Source organism: Sprattus sprattus (assembly GCF_963457725.1).
Source record: "Sprattus sprattus genome assembly, chromosome: 8".
Lineage (NCBI taxonomy): Eukaryota > Metazoa > Chordata > Actinopteri > Clupeiformes > Clupeidae > Sprattus > Sprattus sprattus.
In genome coordinates, this window is record NC_137927.1 from 6902691 (window position 1) to 6911941 (window position 9251).

The following is a 9251-nucleotide window of genomic DNA, read 5'->3' on the forward strand; positions in this document are numbered from 1 at the left end:
GGATTGACCACCCTCTGACAGAATGAGAGGTACTATAGGTACCCATCCAGGCAAACCTGAAGAGGGCCATACTGTACTGTATATGACACGTAAAGCCTAAAAGGGCATGATAGGGTTTGCACTGGTCTAGTGCTGGCCACAGAAGATATAATAATAACATAACATAACATAATATTGTAAAACAGAGATGTCACCTTTCTGATTCATTATTCCTCACCGTTTCAATAGCCTACATCTCCCACACGGCCAGCACCAATGCAGCTCCATATCATTTCATTCCCTCTCTGCCATGCCTGACGAAAGGGATCTAGCTCTCCTCCAGCATCATCTCATTAGCTTCATCTCCCAAATGTTCTTACCTATGCTAAACATACACCCATCATGATACCCATTATGCTAATATCCAGCCATCAATGGTCTGTGATCTCAGTCTGTGTCTGTGATCTCTGCACTGTGTGTGTAATATTTGTGAAGGTGTTTCTGTGTTTCTCATACCTTCAGTCTTGTGTGGATGCTTTGCCATTTTGTTTACCAATACAATTGTGCTTATCTGCCATGTGAGTCCTACACATATTACCCAGAAGCTCTCTGATGCCTTTTTTCATAGTTCTATAAGTAGTGGTTACTGATCATGTCATTCTAAACATGACACATTTAAATGCGCTTACTTTTCATTGCTGCCATCTAGTGGAAAAGATTAACATAGGATGTTGCGCCTCTGATCCAGCAACTATCAAGTTTCAATAGCTGTGTTTATTTATAATGGTGTATTTTGTCATACATACATACATACATACATACATACATACATACAGACAGACAGACAGACAGACAGTTTGACAGACAGACAGAGAGACAGAAATACATTTTATGAATGTCTGCTCCTGCTTCCAGTGGAGCAGATACTGCTAAACAAATACATCAATTAATCAACTGATTAATTCATTGATTGGTTAACTGATTGATGAATTCTAAGCTACCTGATGAGTCTGATATCAGTTTATGTTCCAGTGGTAGCCATTGTTCAGTATTAAAACCATGTAAGACTCTTTGATCTGTTCTCTGTTAAAACCACGTTAGTCTCTTTGATCTGTTCTCTGTTAAAACCGCGTCAGTCTCTTTGATCTGTTCTCTGTTAAAACCGCGTTAGTCTCTTTAGATATGTTCTCTGTTAAAACCATGTTGGTCTCTTTGGTCTGTAGGGTAACTTAAAGGGGACAGATAATTCCCACTTCCTATCATGCGCTTTACAAATACAGCATTTCACTCAGTGATCTCAGTCTTGCTGGACGAAACCTCAGGAGACATCTGCATCTCCTCAGTAAACTTCTGTATCTCCTCGTGATACCTCTGGTCCACAGAAGGCTTTGCGTCCTCAAGGCACTTCAATACATCCTCCTGAAAACACTTTTAAAAATAAGTCAACTGTGCTGAGTGATGCATACATACATTATCACAGGAGATATCTGATCTTTGATGCTCTACTTACTAACGTCTTATAATCATGTCCTTGGTTATTTGACATTAATATTATTATTTCTGAATTAAGTCATGGCTCACATACTTTGTTTTTTTAAAGTGTTGCTGTGTATACATTGCTTGAACAGAGTGTATGTAAGCATCAGCAACAAGTTTGTTTATGTGCTTACTATGCTTATGACGGGCTCTGCTAACTCTTCTCCCACTTCCATCCAGGTCATCTCCATGGCACCTGTATCTCCTGGACAACAAGGGACCAAAAGGTCATCCTCCTCAATGACTTGATTGTGCCTCTGCCCTCTTACCTTTAACCCAGGAAGAAAATGCAAGTACAGGAAACAGGATATGTAAGAACATGACACTTAGATGAGATGGCAAACTGATGCATCTTGGTTAGTGTTGTATTTGTATATGGTATGCCACACATGTGACCTGAAACCAGTGTCCCACCGCTAAACAGTCTACAGAGACAGTATATCAGTCAGAATGGATGTTGTGTTGATGTTTTACATGTTAAACTTGAGTCTTAGTTTGTTCAGATGTTGGTGCGGTACCCTTCTGAAGTGGGTGGCCCTCTGCACTTTCCTAACAGGCTGCATGAGGGCATCTTGAGCCACGCAGGCGATGTCGGCCCCCGTGAAGCCATCAGTCCTCAGAGCCAGGCCGGTGAAGTCCACTTCAGTCAGGCTGTTAAGCACACGCCCAAGATGCTGCTTAAATATCAGTGCTCGGCTGTGCTCGTCAGGCATGGGGATACACACGCATCGCTCAAAGCTAAGGCACATGGAGAAAGAAACATGAAACACGCATGCACGCACGCACGCATAAACACATACACACACACACAATTGCATTCAGCTCTTAAGTCCTACACATTTGCTATTTGTCAGGGCAAGCTCTAAATGTTTCATACATCCTATGTCAATGCCATCATATGGCTGTTGGTCCCACCTTCTTCTTACTTCATAGTCAAGTCTCCAGGGCACAGCTGTTGCACCAATCACTAAAAGTCCAGCGTTATCCTCTAAAGTGCCTTAAACAAACAACAAACACAAACAAAGAACAACCTCAATTCACAGTGGTATTGTCTGGAGTGATGCTGGTTTTGGATGGAGTGATACTTTGCTTGGGCTTATTGGTTGGCCAGACTGATATATTGAGCGATATAGCGCTTGGCATGTTTCACCCACCCTGCATCTGCATGAGGAGTTCCATTCGTGCAGCCTCCCTCGCCGCCTTTCCCTCCGGTCCACAGAAGCCCTCCATGTCATCCAAAGAGACGACGGAGGGCTGGTGAGTGCGCGCCATTACGAACACCTCCCTCACCCGCCTGGAGAACCAGGAAAACACAACAAGTTTGAGGTTCAACTAGAGCACATTCACACAGTAATTCATGGAAGCTGGTTGTGAAGGTGGGCCTGTCTCTGATATCATGAACATCTGGGCCACGTATATGAAATATGAGGTTTCACTTCAGTCTGATCTGGATCTAGAAGTAACAACCATCCAAATTATGAATTTATTCTGCATCAATTGTAATGTTTTAAAAATGAATAGCAAGTCAGGAAGTGTGTGTGTGTGTCCACCCACCCCCCCCCCCCCCCCCCCCCCCCCCCCCCCAAAGAAGTCTTACTCGTTGTTTTGGCCCAACCATTTGGACACCAGGTCTGACGAGGACACTCTGTAGAACTGCAAGCTGTCCACCTCTCCTGCTATGGCTTGGACGACGAAGGTTTTTCCGGTGCCCGGAGCACCATAGAGGAGGACAGACCTTGGCTGAGTTCTTCCACCTTCAGAGGGCAAGACAGGAAGAGGAACAATACCTGTCCTGTAGCTGTGTGTCATTTAGCCTATTGACCTATAACTGAACATAACTTGTATGTAATTTACGCCAGCGGAGTTTTACTATGTTATCTATTTATTTTATTTCTTATTTAAATTTGTATTAATTTATTTTGATGTTTATGTATATACTTGATTCTTATTCCAACGACCTTGCTGCTATAACACCTGAATTTTATCTTAACTGCTAATAGTAACCATAACCCCAGCTCTGAGCCTGATATTATGTTGTGTGTTCCATGCGCGACTGTTGATGTCTGCAGAATTGTGTTCTAATGACCTAAACTTTTAGCGATTGGCGTTTTCCCCTTTTCTGTTATTGTCAACGTGTGTTTTAGTCAGCAATTAAGAGTCAGGGTGCTGTGTAAATGTCCTAGGTGATTTCCTTGGTGTTTTAACGTCTGGTGTCTACCCTGATCATGTCAAAAGTGTCTGCTTATGCTGTATGAGCACGCTGCATTTGCCAGTCAACATCTGTCTGCTACGCTAATAGACAAGCACGTCAACGATATAAAGGACTCGGCGAGAGTGCAACAATAAACATTGTAACTTTATATAGTGAAAGCATTCCTTATTTACCAGTTCAGCAATTACAACGTAGTGCACTGTCCGAGTTCAAATGTTGTGAAATCAGTGTAACATATTGGTAACTATCAATGACAAAGCTGCAAAAGTGGTTTGCGTAGTGTAACTGTTTTCCAGTAAGCCAACTGTTTTATAGGCTATGGTCTGTGCATAGGCCTCTTCATAGAATGTTTACATACTGATAAATCGCGTAAAACTGAACTGCCACAACTCATTGAACTTGAAACCTCTAGCCATATCACAACGGGGCTCTCCATTTATGTCTGTGGAATGTTCTGAAAATGAATATCAACCTGCGAGATGCTGATGGACAGCCTCCCTCAGTTCCTTCTTAACTTCTTCCAAACCTGCGACGTCTTCCCAGTTAACTCCAGACATACCACCAACACTGCAGCATGCAAGAACTGCCAGGAATATTTGTTGTATTGATAATACACTACGATCACCCTCACCTTGTTTTCTTTATCTTTGTATGTTTTCTTTATGTCTTGTGTTATGCTAGTCTTTCTTCTCCCTGAATTGAAGGTTAATCCAAATTCTCCTAAAGAATACAAAATATCTCGAGTGTCGACAGCCAAGCAGCGACAGACACAGAACATAAACACGGCTCATTTTACTGGTTGCACACAGGAAATGCAGACTTTTGCAGCTACAAGCTCAGTTGTTCCTCAAACCATAATAAAAGTATTTTATTGATTTAAATACCGGTACGTAAACTTTCCACATAAAGCCCCAATATGCGAGAATTTTTACAAATCAGGTTGTGAGTCCGAGTTGACTCTGCATAGGTATATTTATTGTGACATCGGAGATGAACAGTATCATAACCAAAAGAACAAAAAGAAGAATGACAAATTTTACTTTTGTGGAAATACTGCTTGCATTTTCAGTCTATTTACATTGTTTTCTAAGTGTTTAGATGTGGAGTATGGAAAAGAAAATCAAATTTTGTACCAAATGTTTATTCTGTTAATTCAATGTCTGCATAAACACAGTCACTGTGGTAGAAAAGTTGAGGGGCAGTTTACCATTTAAAAACATTGTGATAGTTACTATTCAAAGGTTTCAAACTAAACTTTTTAACCAGCTCTGCATCACACATGTCTTGATAAACAAACATACAGTTACACGATGGCAGCGCTAAATGATGACTGAGCCAATCACAAAGGTGATGGTATCCTTGAAGGCTTTCAGTGTGTCTGGAAGCGGACCTGGACCTTCAACCTGTAATGTAAATACTTATTACCTTGGTACAGCCCGGCTCGGCCAACAGTACCAATGGAAAAACCCCACTGGTGTGCTGGGGCTGTGTTCCTAAAAGAAGGGCCACCAGTGACACAGGACATGGCCTTCACATAGACTAATCTGCCTGAGCCCAGCTTTGCTGAGGCATGAACCAGGCCACGTACATCAGTTTGACTGTCACCAGGATGTCATCCTGAGGGTGGGCATTTGAATGGAGGGTGGGCAACTCAATTTTACATAAATAGTGCTGGTTGCAACTGCCACGATCGATTGTGCTTGAGTGCATTGTTTACTGTTGCTAGCTAGGTCGTTGTGATACCATATTTATTGCATTACTTAGACAGCAAGTTTTAGCCTACAACCTCAACCTCAAGATTATTATCAAAGCAATGAGTATGACGTAACCAGATGAGTCATATAAATGATTTATTTGTCAACATCATCCCCTCACAAACAATAAGCAAACCAAAAACACTTCAGCTCTAAGGCATGACCATGTCAAACATAACGTGTCAAAGAAATGGACAGCATAAAACTTAAGAAGGACTTCAAACAAAGTCCCACATAGTGAAACACAGCACCATAAATTAGTACCTAAAAATACCTACTGTCACTAAAGGAAGTGAAGAAGAAAGCCAGTTTACGAGTTCATTTTTAACATTCAGAAAAAGGCTCTTCTCTTATGAAACAACAGCTACAGGGTCATGTCATAAGGAATTTAACATAAAAGCTAATTTAATTTGATAGAGGAAACTTGATACAACCTTTGAACCTTGATACGGCAAACTTGGTACTTTATTAGTGTTTATTTTAAGGTCAGTGTGTGTGAAGTTTTGTCACACAGAAGAAAAAAAAAACAGAAAAAGAAAAAGAGGAAGTATGAAGGAGTGATGTCGGAGATGAAAGAGGAGGTTCAGCATATCAGACTACAGATTCTTAGAGAGACCAGTTTCTCGTAGACACAGACACACTTGACTCATCCCACATCACCTCAGTAGCATCTTCTACTGCACCTCTGTCCCTCTGCACAAAGACATGCAGGCTGTTCTTCTGCTCTTACAGCTGGCTGGAGCCTCCAAAGGTAGGCAGTTTTAGAATTACATCAAAGCGTGAGTGTGTTTTATGTACCTTTACTTTGCTGTGTCACAGCTTGTAAACACTCAGCTCTGTGGCCGAGTTGGAGATGGATATAGACCTATAAGCGCAGTGTTTGATCTGATTGACCATGACACCCATATCAATCATCTTGAAAAGTTAGTTCGGCCTTCTGACTCTGTGTTAAACAGACAGACGGGTTTAGATAATACATCAAAGGGCCTAAAGTTAAATGAGGAATGAAACAGAGATCCTACCTGTCGGCCCTAAAACAATAAGATAAATGCTGTTGAATAATCTGGGGAAATGAACTCCCTGGATTAAGTCTGAGGTTACACGTCTTGTTTTTTTTTATTCAGATCTAAGCTTAGTCCCACATTTACAAAGTGACGAAACCATAATTTTTCCACCTTAGAAACATAGCTAAAGTACTACCATTTATAAATCAAACAGATGCTGAAAAGCTGATGCGTGCCTTCATTTCAGGCCGACTCAATTAAAGTAATACAATTCTAACTGGCCTCCCCCAAAAAAATAACTGAGAGACTTCTAATTCAAAACTCTGCAGCTCGGCTATTAACCAGAACCAAGAGGAGAGAGCACATTAGTCCAGTTTTAGCTGCTCTGCACTGGCTTCCAGTAATATTTAGAATATATTTTAAGGTCCTTTTCCTTACATAAAAAAGCCCTAATGGGCTAAAACCAAAAAACATTGCAAACTCCCTTGTCAAATACTTGCCTTCAAAAACACTGTGATCATCTAATGCTGGTTTATTTGAGGTTCCCAGCAACAGCCGTAAGAAAATCGGGGAAGCAGCCTTTGTCAATTACGCCCCAAAGCTTTGGTACATACTGCGTATAGATATCAGGGAAGCCAGCTTGCTAAACATTTTGTAAAGAAAGCTATAAACGTATCTATTCACCTTAGCCTTTAACTAGTTACGACTTCGTAGAAATATATAAAATTTAATTGAATTGAAATTGACATAATAACACTTTGTATATGGAACACACGATCAGGACACAGAATGTGGCCATTTCTACCATATAAGGTCTAACTTACATCGGCATCAGGAACTAAGCTCACATCGACCCCTCTGCTGGTTAGTGGTAAAATTAGACATGCTGAAAAGCACAGCTTCCTGTGAGTACTATCTAGTATCTTACCACTGTTTGCACACAGTCGCTGTAGCACGATCCAGACTTGAGCCAGGCTCAGGGCAGACTTCAAACACAACACTGTGGCCCGTCATATAGCTCTACAGTTAAAATACATCTGTTTCACCTGCAGGTCTGGACCCAATCTGTGATGCTACTCAGGATGCTGCATGTTATGGGGCTCTGGGAGGACCTGTGTATCTGCAGTTGCTGAGGGGCGCCACAGGACATGACCTGCAGTTATACAGTGGAGATAAGAATGTTTTTACATCCAAAAGCTCCAAGACCGTGTTCTATAACGAGTTCAACACCCCATCATACCTCCAGAGGTGGCAGTTTGTTCCTGATAATGGGACCCTGATTATTAACCCTGCAGAGAGGAGAGACTCAGGAACATACAGATTGGAGATCTATGAGGAGTCAACAGGGAAGAGCGTGGGAGAGAACACAGTACAGCTGATCATTGAAGGTAAATCACTCCATCTTGCATCTCATGTGATAATAGATTGAACAATCAAGGATGTACATGAGAAATGCTAAAGGACGGTGAGGTTTATAGTTCCATAGCTTCACAGATGATGGCATTATACTCACTGTCTTACTCTCCCTCACCAGCCCCTGTGTCTACTGTTGACCTGTCAATCAGCTGCTTAGCCAATGGGGAGAGGAGGGTGAGGTGTTCATTCAACGGAGACAGTTCTCAGTACAGCTGGGCTCTGGATGGGAGGCCTCTGAGTGAAGCTTTTGCTGATCTCAGTCCAGATAACCAGACTCTCTCGATGAGGGGGTGTGTGCTTGGGAACCTCTCCTGCAGCGCCTGGAACCACGTCAGCAGCACACACACCTCTGCTCTGCTGCTGGACGCCTGCTCTGGTAAGTTGCTGTTGGGTTCATAATAACTTGTCAACACTGTGTGAGTGTCTACATCAGAGCTACACGCTGACAATGACACTGAGATCACTAACACATGGCAATGTCCTCATAATCCTCAATGCCACTCAGTCATAATCCACTAGAGGTTGTAATGGTGACACATGTTGAAATCAAACTCATGTTCATCTCCTTCCTTCCCTAAGCTGCTGCTGTCTACTCTCCAGTGTTCATCAGTATGTGGCTGGCAGGGATCATCATCTTCACAGCTCTGCTGGTGGGAGGGTGTTGCCTATGCACACGGAACAAGAGAACACACACTCCAGGTCAATACACATACAAGATCCTGTATACTCCTATGGGTTGTGATGGCTATATCCCTATAATGCTATACCATGTATACCCCAATGTGTTGAGATGGATATACCCCTATATTATGTATCCTATGGGTTGATTGTTGCCATTGTATGTGTTTAGACCTTATGTACTAATCTGCTGTAGTAACATTACAATTGGGCTGTAGATACTGTTGTGATCTTTTAGAGCAGTAAGAGCAGTAAGATCCTATGAGCAGTCTGCCGTTTGAGCTGTTAGGCAGTAAGATCCTATGAGCAGTCTGCCGTTTGAGCTGTTAGGCAGTAAGGTCTTAGGAACAGTAAGATGTTTGAGCTGTTAGGCAGTAAGGTCCTAGGAACAGTCTGCCGTTTGAGCTGTTAGGCAGTAAGGTCTTAGGAACAGTAAGACGTTTGAGCTGTTAAAGTGTTAGCTCCTTTGTGCTGTGAGAAGAGTCCCCTTACAAAAATACTGTACCTTCATCTTGCTTCTACCTAGGTTGACAGTGCTGTAAGTTCCTGCTGTGTTGTATTGTTAATAAAGTTACTAATGTCACTCCTCCCCCTCAGATGAGCATATTTACCAGGTTGAGGAGGCCACCAGAGGAGGTGTAAGACACAAGAGGAGGGGCAGGACACCAGAGG

At 42.2% G+C, this 9251-nt stretch overlaps 1 protein-coding gene across 1 annotated transcript; it reads right to left on the reverse strand.

Moving 5' to 3' along the window:
- Nucleotides 1-882: 882 nt before the first annotated feature.
- LOC308368783 (vacuolar protein sorting-associated protein 4B-like) lies at nt 883-4399 on the reverse strand. Its single transcript, XM_080843043.1, has 7 exons — nt 4200-4399; nt 3113-3269; nt 2670-2809; nt 2431-2512; nt 2034-2253; nt 1650-1784; nt 883-1398 (listed from the first exon to the last, which is right to left on the reverse strand). The coding sequence occupies exons 1-7, from the start codon at nt 4282-4284 to the stop codon at nt 1264-1266; spliced, it is 954 nt and encodes a 317-aa protein (XP_080699169.1). The 5' UTR covers nt 4285-4399; the 3' UTR covers nt 883-1263.
- Nucleotides 4400-9251: the final 4852 nt, after the last annotated feature.

Coding starts and splice junctions, on each gene's coding strand:
- LOC308368783 (XM_080843043.1), bottom strand. CDS start 4,284: ATGTCTGGAGTTAACTGGGAAGACGTCGCAGGTTTGGAAGAAGTTAAG. Junction 2,810..3,112: donor TGGTTGGGCCAAAACAACGA/GTAAGACTTCTT, acceptor CTGGTTCTCCAG/GCGGGTGAGGGAGGTGTTCG. Junction 2,254..2,430: donor GACTATGAAGTAAGAAGAAG/GTGGGACCAACA, acceptor CATGTGCCTTAG/CTTTGAGCGATGCGTGTGTA.